The sequence below is a fragment of the Elephantulus edwardii genome, unplaced genomic scaffold (assembly GCF_000299155.1).
Source record: "Elephantulus edwardii isolate Elephantulus edwardi_28Jun2011 unplaced genomic scaffold, EleEdw1.0 scaffold00001, whole genome shotgun sequence".
NCBI classification, from domain to species: Eukaryota; Metazoa; Chordata; class Mammalia; order Macroscelidea; family Macroscelididae; genus Elephantulus; species Elephantulus edwardii.
The window spans coordinates 36320830-36339572 of NW_006399751.1; the positions used below are offsets into that span (position 1 = coordinate 36320830).

Here is an 18743-nt window from a genome sequence, read left to right on the forward strand (position 1 = left end):
ATTGTTGAAAAGCCAGAGCTATTTTTAACATTTACACAATTTCGATAGATGATTCTCCCTTCCACAAGGTTTAGTGCAAAAATCTGTGGAGCCTTTCATAATCATATCCTTTTTGTGGTTTGCTTGAATTTGATCACACTGGCTGATTTCATGCATTGATAATGAAGGCTTCGGTTGCCTGTTTCTCAGCATAAATCCACCTCAGACTTGTAGGTTGACAGTGCTTCTGGTTTCTGCACGCATGGAGATATAGGATTGAAATTGCTTTGCTTTCTTTACAAATGACTCAGAGTGTGCTTGTCCTTCCCTAAAATGTTGCCGGCGTGTAAAGGATTTTCAATGAGCAGTGCAATAAGCCAGCATCTGGGGAGGTTTGGAGCTGCACTGTTATAACGTGGTCCTGTCACACAGATAATCAGGGCTGGAGTCAAGTCTCGGTGGCTCTGTGCATTGTACTGGTCACATACTGGAAGTTTTGTTTATTCAACTTGGCTGCTCTCTAGGCTGCTGAGAGCCCTGCCAGGATGTGGAGTGGACTTCCTAGCAGAGGTGAGCATTTTTTATTCTAAAACTTGGATGCTGGGATCTGGGATGGAGTGACAGATTCCTCTGTATGCTGTGTTCGATTCTGTAGAGTCGTCAATTGTGTTTATCACGTTGCGCTGACAGATGAGAAGGGGCAATACTGAAGAGCAAAATATATGATTCTTTGATTTTATGGCAAAGTTACTCCCTTAATGGGTGTGATAAGCATTCTTTCCTTTCTGTGCTTGCTGTTTTCCGAGGACATCTTACCAGTAGGTGACTTCCTTTGCATTTTAAACATTCAGAGCAAGTCGGTGATAGTCTATGATTTGCTATCATTACTGAAAGTAGGTAATTAGCGTTGTTATTATGTGCTTCAGGTATATAAAAGTGGGATATCAACTAAATGTACTTTTTAGACTCTTTGACATGAAAAATACATAGAAATGAGTCATGTTTATAAAGCAGCTAAGAAAGTAAGTGAAATGCTTTGCATACTGGAGTTGACACCTTGTTAAACTTGGCATTATTAATAATTAAAAGTTATGACCTGTCATGCCCTGGACATACTACAGTAATTGATTTCTAGTTATGGTGTGCTTTATGAGAGAAGAGAAAGATTGCTAGCATTTCTTCATATGCGTATTTTAATTAAATACAACATTTTAAATGTAGCAGATTTTATTATTTGAATGTAAATAAAATAGTGCTACTCACCTGTGAAGCTAAACTACTAAGTTATCATGCTCAGAAAGGTTTAATATAGGATTAGAAGTCTAGAATGTTTGAAAACCAGCTGGGTAAGGACAAGCCCAAAGTTACCCAGTGAGTAGATGAAGTTATTTTTTCAGGCTCTGTTAAAAATCTTCTTCCTTCAACAGAAGCTGTTCCTACAGAGGAATTGACTATGTGAGTTATGATGTATTAAAATAAAAATATGTTATTTAGTATATTTAGTGTTTTAAATGTATAGAATACAAGCCATTTTCATGTTGTGGCACTTGGGGTATGTCTATATATATGTTTGTTTCCCCTACTAAATTTATTTGAGGCAGCTTTTTAAAAATGGCTTTCAGGTCTAAAGTTATAGATAAGTGTGTGTGTGTTTGACAGAAGATTCGAGAACCCCATTTACTGCCAGTACATGTAAAGCTTGGCTAGGCAGACGCATCAGGAGCAAACCATTTGTGTTCGCCAATCTGTCTCGGCAAGTCCCCGGGTACTATCTTGCTAGAAGCCACTGTGTGCTTTTGAAAGCATGAAATTAGTTTTATACCGAGCACATGGTTTCTCATTTAGCAGCTCTTTTTATGGTAATGGTCAATTTATGGTTCACTGCCAGGATTTGGGTATTCTGTCAAAGCTGATAGTTTCTGCTAAGGTGTCTCTATGAGATAAAAAAAGAGTGGGGGAGGGACGTAATTAGACCCTCAAGGAGAGAGAACAACCTTTAACCTATTCTTGTCTCTGACTATTTTGTCATTTTTCCCAAAGTTCCTTTATATTGTTTACTCTAGAATCTACAGATTTAAGGTGCTAATACTTTCCATTTTGGATTTTTTTAAATGTGATTTAAAAATTACTGTTTATATTTTTTCACATTTTTAAAAAATCCTACGCACTGAGATGTAGCATATTTTGCAATGCTGTTATAGAAAACTACTCTTTCAGTGCTATGTTGTGCCATTCATCATTATCCGTATCTAATTGTTTAGTAATATGTCCTTGGGCATTGTTGGCAAAAATGCAGAGCTGTTATGTATTTTGTTTGGCATAAATCACCCTTCGTCTAGTGCACATATGTGTTTTGCGAATATGGTCATACAAGAAAGTAAAGGAGCCATCAGAGGATAGATTAAGATGTTGAACAATACCTCCCTTCAGGAGCTGTCTCATTTTAAAAAGTAAAAGCTGTCACCTGGCAAATTTATAAAAATATTAAAAAACAGTTCCTGTTTGTTTTGAGAGAGTGATGATAGATCAAATGTACTTGTAAATGCTTCCCTGGGCCTTTCTTTTCCCTCTGCAAATATGGTAACCCTTGTGGGGAGTTGTGCTGGCTCTACTTCATTTTGCAATAGAAAGGATCAATATTAACTACCAGGATATTTAGTGGAGTATTTATTCTTGTGCTTACTCTTTACTTAGTGGTAATGGATATTCAGGTAGGTTATGGATGGTACTAGTACATGTTTTGTTTTCTTAAGTGGCCTTATCAATGCAACTAAAAACACCTCTACAATTTTCAATTTCATATTTTTATTCTTATTAGTTCTTTGATCTTACCCTAGTTTAAATGATTGCAGATGATTAAGGCTTCAAAATAAAATGTTATTTTTTTAACTAAAGGAATATTAAATCTGCCGTTATAATGAAAGGTTTTCTATTTTTAAGAGAAGCATAGGTTAGACAACTGGTTTTTATTCTGTTTGAGAAAGTCATTCCACAAGTCATCATCAGCTTGTCAAGGGGACTTTGATTTAGATTTTTGACTTACATATAAGCATCACCTATTTTTGTTTTTTCATCTCCTCAGAGCCTATGACATAAATGATGTTTGTTGATTGAAAATTAGAAGGTTAGAAGGACATTATTATTCTCTCTTTGAAATGCTGATGATATCTTTAGTAAATGAAAACCTTTCAAGAAGCATAGAATGACAGTATTCTCTTAGAAGAATGAAAGCTGTCATATTACATAGAAAATTTACTCAGAGGGATAATTTATTTGTCTGAGTTCTTAGCACCAATTTCTACTTCATAAGAAAAAAGATCTAGAAAGTCATTACAAGGATGCAAATCTCGTGAATCTGAGTGCGTTACCTGTACTTTTGTATCAAAGGATGGCAGTTTTGAGTTCTTCTTCAGCACATTGATAAAGCAATAATGTATGAAATCTAGCAAGTGGAGTCAATTTGATGGCACTGAGAAACCTCATTGCAATGTAAGATTACTCTGCATGGCCACTAACTTTCCTTTTCCAGATATTTAATAATTAGTTCGGACTATTTATCCTGAGGGAGCTCTGGTGGCCGGGTTCCTTGGGAGTTGCATGCTGACTTAAAGGGGGTGCTTCTCTGTTGTTTGAATCCACCAAGAGCTTAAAGGGGGAAATACGAGAAATATCTTTGTCTACTTTACAGTCTCCTGAACCCTGCAGGAGGGCCAGCAATGAGTCCATTCCAGCAGGACGGCAATGAGTTTTCAAAGATTAAGAGTTTGTTGTTTGTTTTAAAGTATGTAGCTGAGATTATTTTTTTTTCTTTTGGTGAAAAAGTAAATGCTTGTTTACTCCTATTTATGAGTCAAGAAGACCTAGTTTTAGGATCACCTGATATTGCAAATAAAAAAAAAATAAAAGATTCTCAATTAAACTTAAGGTGTTTTTTTTTAAAAAAAACAGGTGGGTGGTTTCTTTGTTTTTTTTTTTTTTTTTTAGAATATGTATGTAACACATAGTATCTGGGACATTTGTGGTTGTTGTTAGGTGCCGTGCCAACCTCACAATCACTGACACACTTGAACCCATTGCTGTGGTCCCTGTGTCAATCCACTTGGTTGCGGTCTTCCTCACCTTCACTGTCCCCCCACCTTCACTGTCCCCCCACCTTTCCAAGTATAATGTCCTTCTCCAAGAGCCTCTCTGCCAACCTACCCAACGTAAGCATGATAAAGCCTTGTTATCTTTGCCTCCAAGGAGCTCTCTGGCTTCATCTTTTTCACCTTCAAGACATTCTTTAGGTAATCCATGGGATCTTCAGCACTCCTGTCCAACACCGCAACTCAAAGGCATAAATACTTCCATCATTCTTAGTCATTATTGAGCTCTCATATGCATAGCAAGTGACTGAAAAGACTATGGCCTCATCAGGTACACCTTAGTTCTTTAACTCACATCATTGCTCATGAATAATTTGGGGAGTCCCCAGTGCAATGCATCTCCTGATTGATTGTTGATCTATGTAAGGATGACATCATTAAAAGTTTCAATCTTTTTCCATCTATCATGATGTTGCCTTTCAGTCTAGTGGTGAGAATTTTTGTTTTCTTGACATACAGATGCAATCCACATTGATGTCTGTAGTGTTTGATTTTCTGCAGTAAGTGTTTCAAGTCTTCCTACCTTTCAGCAAACAAAGTTGTGCCATTGGCATACTGAAGGTTATTGATGAGCCTTCCTCCAATCCTGATGCCATGTTCTTCTTCATAGAGTCCAACATCTCGAATATTTTGCTCAGCATGCAGATTGAATAGTTATGGAGAAAGGATACAACCGTAACTCAGAACTTTCTTAATTTTAAACCATGTAGTGCCACCTTGCTGTGCACAACAGCTTTTTGGTCTAAGTATAGGTTTTTCATGAGCACAATTAAGTGTTCTCAGGTTCCCATCCTTCTCAATATTAGCCATGACTTGTTATTTCCACAAAGTCAAATTCCTTTGCATAGTCAATAAAGCACAAATAGATATTCTTCTAGAATCCTCTGCCCTCAGCCAGGATCCATCTGACACCAGCAATAATATCCCTGGTGCCACATCTCTTGTAAATCCAGCTTGAACTTCTAGAAGTTCCCTGTCTATGTACTGTTCTGGGTGTCTTTGATTGATCTTTGGCAGTATTTTGCTTGCATGTGATATTAATGTTATTGTTTGGTAAGTTCCACATTTTGTTGGATCACCCTTCTTAGGAATGGGAACAGAAATATACATATTCCAGCCAGTCGGCTGGGCAGCTATCCTCCAAATGCCCTGACGTAGACTAGAGAGCACATCCAGTGCTGCATCTGTCTTTTGAAATATGTCAGTTGGTATTCCATTCATTACTGGGGCCTTACTTTTTGCCAGTAACTTCACTTACTTCTTTCTTACTTACAATTGGCTCTTAATCATCTAATATTTCCTCAAATATTTCTGTGTTGTACATCCCAGAACACTTGATTGTGCTAATGAGAAACCTATACTTGGACCAAGAGGCAGTCGTCAAAACAGAGCAAGGAACCACTGCATGGTTGAAAATTGGGAAGGACATACGGCAGGAATGTGTCCTGTCTCCATACTTTTTCAACCTCTGTGCAGGACAGATTATCCAGGAGGCTGAGCTCTATGAGGAGAAATGTGGGGTCAAGATTGGTGGAAGATCTATCAACAATCTGTGTTATGCAGATGCCTGATTGCTGAAACTGAGGAGGACCTGAAGCACTTGCTGCAGAGGGTCAAGCACTGCAGCCTTCAATATGGATTGAGGCTCAATGTCAAGAAGACAAAGATTCTCACCACTGGACCAATTGACAGCATCAGGATGGATGGTGAAGAGATTGAGATTGTTCAGAGCTTCAGTTTGCTTGGGTCCACAGTCAACACTCTTGGCACCAGCAGCCAGGAAATTGAAAGACGTATTGCAATGGGAAAGTCTGCTGTTAGGGACTTCTCCAAAGTAATGAAGAACAATGGTGTCTCTCTGTAGACTAAGGTGCATCTGATACAGGCATGGTCTTTGCTATCACTTCTTATGCATCAGAGAGTTGGACAATAACTAGGGAGTATAGAAGGAGAATTGATGCCTTTGAGCTGTGGTGCTGGAGAAGAGTATTGAGGGTACCATGGACTGCTAAGAAAACAAACAGATTCATCCTGGAAAGGGTTAAACTGGGCGGCTCCTTGGAGGCAAGGATTCTGAGGCTCCATCTAACATACTTTGGACATGCTGTAAGGAAGGGCCGGTCCTTGGAGAGGGACATCATGCTTGGTAGGGTGGAGGGACAGCACAGGAGGGGAAAGCCCTCTATGAGGTGAATTGATTCAGTGACTGGGGTAATCAGGATGGGAGTGTCAGAGACAGTGCGATTGGCACAGGACAGAGCAGAGTTTAGGGCTGTTGTATATAGGGTCGCTATGAGTCCCAAGCAACTCGATGGCACATAACAACAGCAACATTTCTGTGTCAAGTTATTCTTTTTGATACGTTGATTCTCTTTGCTCCATCTTCTGATGCTTCCTGGAGGATTCGAGAATTTGTCCATGGCACCTCTCTATATTAACTAGAGGCATGAATTTCTTTTCCAGTTCTCAGTTTGAGAAATGCCGAGCAAGTTTTTCCCTTTTTATTTTCCAATCCTAGGTCTCTGCATATTCCATTATAATGGTTTGCTTTGTCTTCTCTAGCTACCCTTTGAACTGTTCATCTCTCTTATTTCATATTTCAACCTTTCTTCCCTGTGTTTTTGCTTCTCAGTGCTCTAGTGCAATTTTCAAAATCTCTCTGACATCCATTTTGGTTTTTTCTTTCTCCTCTGGCTTGATAGTGACCTTTTGCTTTCTTCATGGGTGATATCCTTAATATCATTCCACAACTCATCTGGTCTTTGAACATTGTTGCTTCAAACTTATTCTTAAGATGATTTTTAAATTCAGGTGAGATAGACTCAAGATTGTATTTTGGTTCTTGTAGACATGTTTTAATTTTCTTTAGCCTCAATTTGAACTTGCACATGAGTACTTGATGGTCTGTTCCACAGTTGGTGCTGACTGCTGATATTGAGCTCCTCCAAAGATTCCTTCCACAATGTAGTCAGTCTGATTCCTATGCTGAGATCCATGTGCAAAGTTGCTGTTTCTGTTTCTTATAAAAGGTATTTGCAATGAATAAAGACTGAATGTACAAAATTCAGTTGTTATTTTCAGCCTCATTTCTGTCACCAATTCTATACTTTCTGGTTACTATTCCTTCTTCATTGTTTCTAACTTTTACATTCCTGTGACTAGTTATCATTAACACATATTTATTGTGTATTTGACCAACTTGGAACATGCTGTTATTGTTATGTGTCATTGAGTTGCTTCCAACTCATAGTGACCCTATGTACAACAGCCCTAAACCTTGCTCTATCCTGTGCCAATATTATTGTCTCTGACACACCTACCTCCATTACTCCAGTCACTGAATCAACCCATCTCATCAAGGCTCTGACTCTCTTGCACTATCCCTTCACCCTTCCAAGCCTTTCTCCAAGGACTGGTCCCTCCTTGCAGCATGTCCAAAGTATGTCAGATGAAGCTTCAGAAACCTTCCCACGAGGAGCAACCTGATTTAACTCTCCCCAGGATGAACCTGTTTTTTTCCCCCTAGCAGTCCATGGTATATTCAATACTCTTCTCTAGAAGAGTAAAGCTTAAAGCCATCAATTCTACTTCTGTCATCCCTAGTCTTTGTCCAGCTCTCTGATGCATAGTAAGTGATTGCAAAGACCATGGCCTGTATCAGGCACACCTTAGTTTCCAGACTGACATCATTGCTCTTCAATACTTTGGAGAGGTCTTTGACAACAGCCTTTCCCAATGCAATATGTCTCTTAATTTCCTGGCTGCTGGTACCAAGAGTGTTGTGGAGCCAAGCAAACTAAAGCTGTTTACAATCTCAGTCTCTTTACCATCTGTCACAATGCTGCCAATTGGCCCAGTGGTGGGAATCTTTGTTTTCTTGATATTGCTTCGATCCATATTGAAGGCTGCAGTTCTTGACCTTCAACAGGGAGTGCTTCAGGTCCTCCTCTAAAAATTATTCATTGTTTCTTTTAAATTAAAATTTAACTGTATGTCTAAGCATTTTATCTGGAAACCATATGCAATTTCTAAACAAAGTGAGTAATCTCCAATAATAGTCTTGAAAATTGGTTTTACTCAAGTCATAAAAGAGGATTTCCATTTCTTTGAAAAGTTTCAACCGTTAAGGTTCATGCTCTAAAATTTTTATGGTAAAAAGTTATCATTTGGGAAACTTCAAATGAACTAAAAAAATGGAATTTATACAGTAAGAATTGTGAATAAACATAAACATGCAGTTACGAAGAACAGGGCACACTAATGGTATAGTGGGTAAGGTGTTGTGCTGCTAACTCAGATCCTTGATTTGAATCTATCAGCTTCTCTGCCAGGAAAAGGGGGGCAGTTTTCTCCTGTGTGATTTACAGCCTCTGAAAACCCACCAAAGGGCTATGAGTTGGTTCTAACTCAACACTAGTGATTTGCTTGTTTTATTCTTTGAATATAAAACAATGAAGAGAGCATGTTAAATAATAAATAACTGCAGTATTTTAAAGATGTACTAGTGATTCAGTGGTGACATGCTTGCCTACCTGGAAAACTCAATAGTTGAAACCCACTAGATGTAGTAATATATATGATCCTGAGAGGGTTAAACCAGGCTGCTCCTTGGAGGCAAGGATTCTGGGGCTTCGTCTGACATACTTTGGACATGTTGTAAGGAGAGACAGGTCTTCAGAGAGGGACATCATGCTGGGTAGAATAGAGGGACAGCGTAGGAGGGGAAGACCCTCTAAGAGGTGGATTGATTCAGTGACTGGGGTAATCGGGATGGGTGTGTCAGAGGCAATGAGATTGGCACAGGATAGAGCACAGTTTAGCGCTGTTGTACATAGGGTCGCTATGAGTTGCAAACGAGTCAACAGCACATAACAACAACAACAGAAATGACAACCTAGAAACCTGCAGGAGATAGATAGTTCTACTTTGTCACATAGGGTCCTCTGAGTCAGAATTGACAGGATAGCCTCTAAGAACAACAAAAACATTTTCAATAAATTACAACAATGTAAATTAGTCTTAATTGTTGTACTTTATCAACAAGAGGTTGTTCAGGATTTTCCCTCCCGATGGGCTTGAGATGTTAACATAGTAATTTATCAGCTTTCGTTATGAACTCATTATAATTGAGTTAAAAAGAATAGAGATACTATTTATTGTATGATTACTCTTTACCTCAGTTGTTATTGTATACTATAGAGTCAGAACTAACCCACAGCTGACCCTCCAGTGGATTTTCAGAGGCAGTAATTGCATGGGAGGAGACTGCCTATCCTTCTCCCATGGAGCAACTGGTGGCTTCAAACCGTAGCATAGCAGTCCTATATAAAATTTTTATTGTCATGTTTTTATTGAATTTTTATATATATTGTGCATATGCAGTGTTGTTGTTAGGTGCCATTGAGTCGTAGACGACTCATAGCGACAGTATGAAAGAAAGGCCTGAGCACTGTTCATACCTAAAGTTTCTGGAGGCAAGCCATTTGGGAAGTGGATGCCACTCCTGCTTCCAGGCTTGTTTCAGTTGGGAAGCTCCAGCCAACACTGTCCACCATGGGTATCCATTACCGCATTTAGCACATCAGTGTCACAGTGTTCAGCATCACAGCAACCATGAGTTACTTTGCATATGCAAAATAGTTATCAAAGCTCCCTAATTGAGTGAATAACCCTCTACGATGCAATTATTGGTCTCTCTGTTTCTAATGAAGAACAAGAAATAAAAGCAAAGATAATATAAAAATACTTAATCCATAAGTCTCACAGATCTGAGAAACCTCAACTTCCATCACACTGATACCAGACAACAAGATGGTGCCCTGCATTCACTACTCACCACAATAAAACACATCACAGTACAAAGTCCTGAATAGAATAGGGGGATCAGGTAGAACAAAACTCAAAGGCATCAAAAAGGCCAGGTTTACTGGTCTAATAGAAACTACTTACAACTTCTAAGACCATGTATGGCCTGGAACAAAATTTAATCTCGTGGCTCAGATTTTATCCAAACAATATAGAGAGCAGTAAGGAGAACAGTGACCCCGGGGATATGCTCACTTCTTAGAATACTCAAGCAAACAAGGTCAAAGGAGCAGCATTTGCCCAGGCAGGAATGGGTAGAGGAGGAATGGAAATGAGAATGACAGGGAGAGGGTGGGGGGAAATGGGATTACATTGTGGGCATTGTAATTAATGTTATAAAACATTATATGGTAGCCTCATGGGTCAGAAGACAGTTGAATCCACCAGCTGCTCCAAAGGAAACAGATGGACAATCTCCTTTCCTGCAATTTATTGCCTCTGAAAACCTCCAGTGAGGGTCAGCTATGAGCCAGTTCTGACTTGATGGCAATGAGTGCGTGAATATGAGTGGAAAACTAATTTTCTTTGCAAATTTTCACTGAAATCACAATACAAAGGAATGAAAACAAAATATCTCAGTACCAACCCAGAGTTCCCCAATTCTGATCTCATCAGGACAAAAGATTCTGTTCTGGTTCTAAATGCACCTCTTAATCCAGATCAGGACTATCTTTCTTCCACAGGAAAATAAAGGCTCTCAGACTTGTCTTTTTTCTTCTCACCGAAGGCTGTATTGCAAAACTGTGTTTGCTCACTGAGCCTTCTGCAAGACCTTTCCACTTTGTTTTTACATCTCAATTCCACCCCCACTCCTCTGTGTCTGGTTGGGGGAAGAACAGTATCTCTCTGTATAACTTATTCTTGAGAATAAGGAAAACCCAGACAAATGAACCACCTATACCAGAGTTTTGTACAAAGTGCCCTTGAAATCCATTAGTGAACAATATAGAGATGTTTGTAGGAATTAAGCAAGTCTTTTTCATCCAGTCTAGAACCTCAGTTCTCTCGCTTAAGTCAGGTAACTTGTTTTGAGCTTCAGCTCATTAACTGAATGTGAGATTAATAAACCCAACATTTTGAAAATGTACTACCTTTATCATTCCCAAAAGTCATACTTTCTTTGAATTAAATGGTGCTTCCAAGGATATAGCTAATTTCTTCATTTTTACTGCCTTTCAGGACCAAATTATAATTTACTTTCATATTTTTCTTATCTTCTTGTAATGTACCATTATTTCAGTCTGATTCTTTTGGATTTAAAAAGAATTCTAATGATGATATTTCCTCCATCATCAACCTGTTTTCTACTTCTTGCATAGCCATAAATGTAATACATTATTTCATTTTTAGTATGATAATGGTGGCTTTTTCCTAGTATTCCAATTATATTCTTTGGGGAAAGATTCTAATTTCTTTTTACTTGAATACAATTCCTCTCTAGCATCCATGTCAGCTTTCACATTCTCCTACTTAATTCAATCCTAATTGATCATTTTGCTGGTTGTCTTATGGTAAAATACCATTGGGAATAAAATCTAACTGCCAATCACTAAACACCTTCCCAAAATATTTCTATTCCTTTTTTTTAGGCACTGTTAAGTTACTTATATTATGTCAAAGTTTAATGAATTTGAATTTGAAACTCTTCTTTTAAATACCCAGAAGGTAGAGCTTCTCAGTATCTTCGTTTTGACATATGGCGATTAAGCAATAAATAGATGCCTTCCATAGGGAACTCTTATACTGTCAGAGGTGAGGAATGTTCAATTTCCGATTGTATAGCGATCTCCAACACATCTGGGAAATTTATCTGAACGTCTTTTGTGACTGTTTTAAGACTGATGTATTAGCCAATCTCCAGGACAACTAGGAAATTTATCTGAACATCTTTTGTGACTGTTTCAAGACTGTTGTATGAGTTATGTTTATATATCTATATTCATGCTAGTTTTGGGGAGCTGCAGTGGCCTAGAAGTAAGGAGTTGCCCTGCCAAACCAAAGGACGTGGTTTAGATCTACCAGCTGCTCTGGGAACGATGAGAAATCCCTTACCATGAGGTTTACAGCCTCTAAAAGCCCACTCGAGGGTCAGCTATGAGACCATTTCTACTCAAGAGCTTATGAAAACACTGCCAGTTTTACTTTTCTAATTTATATTCCCACAGTATTTGATTTTAAAGAAGATGAATGATGAAATAAATTTATATCTAGAACTTTCCTGCTTCTGAGTCAGTTAAAGAAGAGGACTTTTATTTAAGATTCTTCTGGGTCCCAGGAAAGCTTTTGAATCTGAACTTTGAAGACATTTAAAAGTTTCCTGTGGTAAGCAGATTCAGAAGTGACACTACAGGGACTTTCTTCTGACATTTCCCCCTACATTCTGTACTTTTATTGATGCAAAATGGATCATACTCTATTCATAATGTGTTAGTTTACTCTTGCCTAAATGAATCTTTTAGATTATATAATTTCGTTCATAGGGTTGCTATGAGTCCCCTACAACTCAATGGCACTTAACAACAACTAACAACAACTTAGATATATGCATGTTTTTGTGTAAATCAAAGCAGGTTACCAGTCGATCCCCCTGTATGCAGTAGTAATATAGAAAATTGTGTAAACGCTGTTCATCTGTGTAACAGCCCTATAAATAAGTACTGTTTTCATTTCCACTTTGCAAGTAGGTAAAACAGATATACTTTAGAGTAGGTGACTTGCCTCCAAAGTCATTCAGCTAACTGAATTGGGATTTGAACCTAAGCAGTGAAGTTCCAGAATCCATGCAATTAACTACTGCTCTATATTAGTTTTATTTAAGACCTGTAACAAAGTATTTGTTTATATGATTTGTGAATGAAATATGGAATAGTAATGAAATTTAATGGACTTCTAACTGATTGAATGATAATATGTCAAGTGTACCTGGCAAATATTACACTAAGATGAAGGCACCAAGCTTCGGCAGGGACTTAGTGAGACATTGATGATTTGGACATTAAATTCATACATGTTAGGCAAATAGGATAATAAGTCTATAGGAAGACACAATCAAAACAAATCCCAATATTGTATTTAGAATACATCCCACATAAAGTCAATCAGAGTATCTGGGGTGTGACCCAATTATCAATATTTTTAATACTTTTATCCCAAGGTGATTCTAATCATAGGTTAGAATCATAAAATCATCATTGTAAAAAGAATTAACTACAGCATGGGCTCTAAGTAGGAGAGAAGGATAAAAGATAAAATGAATATGGGTTGCATATAAGCTTGTAAATGAAAATTATATGTATACAGGCATTTGGCTATGTGCCGAACGTTGAGAAGAATGCAGATCTCAGAACACTTAATTTTGCTCATGCAAAACCTATAACTACACCAAGAAGCTGTTGTCCCAACAGAACAAGAAAATACTACATGCTTGAAAATCAAGAAAGGAGGGCCTCATGGCACTTTCTCCATAACTTTTTAATCTATATTCCAGGCAGATCATTTGAGAGGCTAGTTTTTAGGAAGACAACTAGGACATGAGGTTTGGAGAAAGACTTATCAACAACTTGTGTTATTCAGGTGACACTGCCTTGCTCATTGAAACTGAGGAGGACTTGAAGCTTTTATAATTATGTATGCCAGGGATGTGTCCTGTCTCCATACCTTTCAACCTGTATGCAGAACAGATTATCCAAGAGGCTGGACTCTATGAGGAGAAGTGTGGTGTCAGGATTGGTGAAAGATCTATTTATAATCTGCGTTATGCAGATGACACAACCCTGCTTGCTGAAACTGAGGAGGACCCAACATGCTTGCTGCAGAGGGTCAAAACCTTCAGCCTTCAGTATGGATTGAGGCTCAATGTCAAGAAGACAAAGATTCTCACCACTGGACCAGTTGGCAGCATTAAGATGGATGGTGAAGAGATTGAGATTGTTAACAACTTTAGTCTGCTTGGCTCCACAGTCAACACTCTTGGCACCAGTAGCCAGGAAATAAAAAAAAAATGTATTGCAATGGGAAAATCTACTGTTAGGGACCTCTCCAGGGTACTGAAGAGCAATGGTGTCACTCTGGAGACTAAGGTGTACCTGGCACAGGCTATGGTCTTTGCAATCACTTGTTATGCATCAGAGAGTTGGACAATGACTAGGAAGGACAGAAGGAGAATTGATGCCTTTGAACTGTGGTGCTGGAGAAGAGTATTGAATGTACCATGGACTGCCAAGAAAACAAATAGATTCATCCTGGAGAGGGTTAAGCCAGGCTGCTCCTTGGAGGCAAGGATTCTGGGGCTTCGTCTAATATACTTTGGACATGTAAGGAGGGACAGGTCCTTGGGAAGGGACATCATGCTTGGGAGGGTGGAGGGACAGCGCAGGAGGGGAAGGCCCTCTATGAGGTGAATTGGTTCAGTGACCAGGGTAATCGGGATGGGTATGTCAGAGGCAGTATGATTGGCACAGGATAGAGCAGGGTTTAGGGCTGCTGTACATAGGATTGCTGTGAGTCGCAAGTGACTTGACGGCACATAACAACAACAAAAGAGGTTATATATGAATAACCATACCATTTGTTCATTATGTTATGGCATCTAGTAGAGAAGAGTGGTTGTGGAAAAAGTTTCCATGGTGTTCAGATAACACCTCCTCCAGAATGTAGGTGCAAGATCAAGAGCAACATATTGTTTATGTTCTCAGTTTCCTCACAGAAAAAAAAAATAGAGTCCACTTTATGGACTTCTTTTTATAAAGGTTAACTGAGAAAAAAAATATAAATAAATATATATAAATAAATATCTATCTATCTACATATAAATTGTTTTTCTTTTTTTTTTCTGATGTCCTAGTGGTAAGAAGCTGCACTGCAGTCCCTAAGGCTTGCAGTTCAAATCCACCAGCTGCTCCACACAGAAAAGATGGTCAGTCTCCTCTCATGAAATTAACTGCCTCTTGACAATCAACTCTGAGTTAATTCTGACTCAACAGCCTACAACAATGGTTTCTGTTTTAATTTTTTTTTTTTATTTTAATGAAAGTTTACAGAGACTTTGGCTTTCCATTTATTCATTGTTGCACTTTTCTCCCTGCCCACCCCTCCCCCCAAACTGCTTTTCTTTTTGAAAAGTAAAAGTTCTTTCATTGTTATTCAATTCCTTCCCCCAAGTCCACTCCACAATAATATCTAATCATATACCCATTTTAAACAGTTCTCTCCCTCATCTGTTTCAATGCAGTCTACCTTATTTATCCCATCTTTCTCAGTCTTCAACCTCCCCAACCCCTATGTCAGTCCCCTTTTATAACAGTGGCATTATTGAAAATAAATGTTTTTATATTGTTGTGTACTGTCAAGTCAGCACCGGCCCACACTGACCTTCTTGCAGGTTTTCAGAGGCAATTAATTGCTTGGGAGGAGATTGCCCAGCCTTCTCCTGCTGAGCAGCTGGCTTGTGGCCTTGAACTGTGTGCTGTGGGGATTCGAAGCACAGCTTCTTGCCACAAGTCTAGGAGGAAACAGAAGGGGGAAAAAGAGGTAGAAGGAAGATGAAGAGAATGTAATGTTATCAGAATTCATTGTAGTAAAGGTTGTAGAGTTGCCAGTGGATGATTTCCATTAACAGTTGGTGGATGGGTAAAGGCATGCAGCAGAAGCGGGTGACTGATGCGCTTTGTCTTCCTCAGTGTCTACTGTCTATGCATTCAACCTGAAAACTGGTGTTTGGTCAAGCCCTGAGCAGGTATGACCCTATTACGGCCATTCCTAGGAACTAATCCTCAAATAGTCACAGTCCTATAGTCCTTTGATTGTCCTTTCTTTCAACTGTCCATGTAAAGTACAAAGGCTTTAGGGGACTTCTACTTTGTGATGAAAATAAAATTATCCAAAGTATCAAAGTACAAATCACACACTCATATTAAAAGGAGAGGAAGAAAGACTGGTGGTCAAATTAAAACCATAGTAAGGCATGCCTTAAGTCCATGAACATGACATCCCATGCTGCTTTGAGGTGGCTCTGTGGTAAAGTGAGATTGTTTTTAATCTCATACATTTATTTAATTTTCTGTTCAAGAGGCTCAACGAATTGGATTTTTTACCTTTTGAGTTGTAATACAAAGTTTTGATGTGGCGCTAAGCATTTTTTAATAAATTCTTTTGCATCTGAGGATTTAATGCTAAATTTAAATGTGGATTCAACCAGTTTACTTTTGTTCAATAAACTCAAAATCCCAGTTGAACTGGAATGGGAATGGTTTTATCTTATATCCCAAGCCAGCTTGCCCAACTGTGTATGAAGGGCTTGAGTGATATTGTGATCAGCTGACTATCAGTTAATTGGATATTTCCCGTCTGTTGTGTTAATTGGTCTAAATTTAATGGACTGTTGCTCTTTAAAATATGCTCATATTTGCCTTTGAAAATGATACGCTTTGTATTATGACCAACTGTGAAATTACTGACATCTATGAATTGTCCCCATAATAAGGATAAAGTTTGTATTTTGTAATCCATGCAGAGCCAGCTAGATGGTGAGTAGGACGCAGTATTAGTCTTACTCACAACATGCTCTAATTGGCTGAGCTAACTGGTCCCAGACCCTGGTGACCTAAATCTAATATTTCGTCAATCTCTGCCTTTCTGAGCTCTTGTGGCCAACATGACATCAGGCAAAGATGCCTCCATGCCACCAAATTCTCCATGCTAGACAGCTTAAATTAGTTCAAGGAAATGTCCAATAATTACCACATGGAATATTATACTCAGTCAACAAAGGCTGACCATGTGTCAAAAAGAGATCTAGTTTGGAGTAATAACACTTTTCCCCTTGATCTAAAGATAGGCATTGTTTTTTTGTAGAAACGTTAATGACCGATGATGGTCTGTCAGTAGTCTGTCTGTAGAATGGGGCAGCTGTGAAGAACTTTTGGAAGCAAAATTGTCAAAGCAGGTAAGCTAATCATGAAGAGCCTGGAGTGCATTCTCCGATAGTGCTTACAACCCTGCGACAAGCTGCACACTAGAATCATGCAGGAAACTTTATAATAGTATTGATACCTAGGCTCCATCTGGCTCAATCAAAGCAGAATCACTGGCACAGGTGTTTTCAAAAGTTCTCCAGTTAGTTCTAAAACCACTTTGAGAGTCACCGGTTAAAAGGGTTAGCACTCTATTGTGAAAGGCAACAGAGAGTTTTTGAAAGAAGCAGTACAAATGATTTGTTTGGGGAGAAACTGTGGAGTCACATAACAGAACACAATGGCAAAGAGTTTAGAATTTGGCATTGGGTGGCCACAGGTTCTGTACCTACCCTGCCATTTATAAGCAGGCGGGAAGTTCTCTCTGATCTGTCACAGTTTTCCCCACCTGAAAATGAACCTCATAGGACAGGAGTGATGAATAAGTGAGGTTAGATATGCAACAGAGTTTTGTACAATGTTTAAAAATGTGATAATGATGACAAAACAGAAGCAGAGGTGCACCTTTCAAGCTTTGCAGTCTTATGCAACATGAGAACAATACAAGCCAGATGTGAACATTGTAAGTTGACAGCTGAAATTTGAATATTTTGCTTGAAGACATAAAAGCATTTTGGTTGGCTAGATGTATATTTCTGAGTATTTAATCAGTATTAATGAATGACTTCCATGATAATGTCTGAGGTACATTTGAGCTCACATGGTGTATTCCTTAGCAAATAAAGCTGCTAACTCAACCACCACGCCTTTATCAGTTCAAATAAACCAGCAGCAAGGAAGGTCTACTAGCGTGGGGAAGAGGTGAGCCATCTCCTCACCTGTGAATTATAGTCTCAGAAACCAGCAGGAGGATCAGCTCTGAGTCACCTTTGACTTGATGGCAATGAGTTTGAGCTTTGCATTTTAGGGCACACTGATCATTGCGGAAAACCAGTAGTTATATGTATGCAAGGAATTCTTGCAAACTTAATTGCACTTTACATTTAAGGTTTCTCCTCTGTCTTGTTACCATGTTATATCTTCCTCGTAGAAGAAAAATTGGGGCTTCACCCATTTTCACTTTGCAATAAAACAATTTATCCATAAATCTTTTCCTAATCATTTATTCATATGGTAAGCCATTCATTCAATAGTATTTATTAAACATAAATTTTATCTTAAATGCTTCCTTGACCAGTATAGTTTTATACTCAATTCACAAAACTGTGTGGCAATAATTGATTTAAAAAAAAGAATTGGTTTTGAAGGTATTTTTTTGGGCAGAGATTTAATATTTTAAGTCTGTGCTCTCAAACCAGTGAAGCATAGTGCAAAGTGGGAGGAGTGAAGAGGGTTGGGTTTCCAAGAGGAATACAACAAAATTTGCATAGTGATACAGAAATGTACACAAGTCGGAAATGATTAAGGACAGAGGTAGTAGTTAAAACTAAGTTATGCACTAAGTTATGCAAAATGCTGTTATCATGTTGAGGTCTACATTTAAACCTTGTTCTCACCTTGAACATCATCTTGCGTACTTGGAGTATGATGCAAGATGCTTTTTATAACTGGTCATTCATCTGGGGCACATCCATAAACTTAGTTAGGGCCATCTTACAATTATTTAAAACAAGTGTTAAGTTGACTGAAAGAATCTAGATGTATTTAGACTTAACAATTTAAAATTAACAAGGTATTCCCGGCATTTCACCACTGGTACACAGTGCCCTACCTTCCTAACAGCTAATAGTCATTTGTCCCTCGGAACAGTTAGGAAATTAGAGAAGATAAGTTTTTTATATAT

The 18743-nt window shown here is 38.4% G+C and overlaps 1 protein-coding gene across 2 annotated transcripts in view; it reads left to right on the forward strand.

Annotated features, from left to right (window-relative positions):
• Window positions 1–18743, forward strand: part of ZNF385B (zinc finger protein 385B) — a 458430-nt gene that overhangs the window by 24316 nt on the left and 415371 nt on the right. Inside the window, exon 1 of one of the 2 annotated variants that reach the window (XM_006878784.1) lies at window positions 220–549. The exons of the other annotated variant lie outside the window; for it this stretch is intronic. Coding sequence (XP_006878846.1) covers window positions 525–549 — 25 coding nt within the window. The 5' untranslated portion in view covers window positions 220–524. Of the gene's footprint in view, window positions 1–219; window positions 550–18743 lie in introns of those variants that run through there. 2 annotated transcript variants of the gene reach the window in all.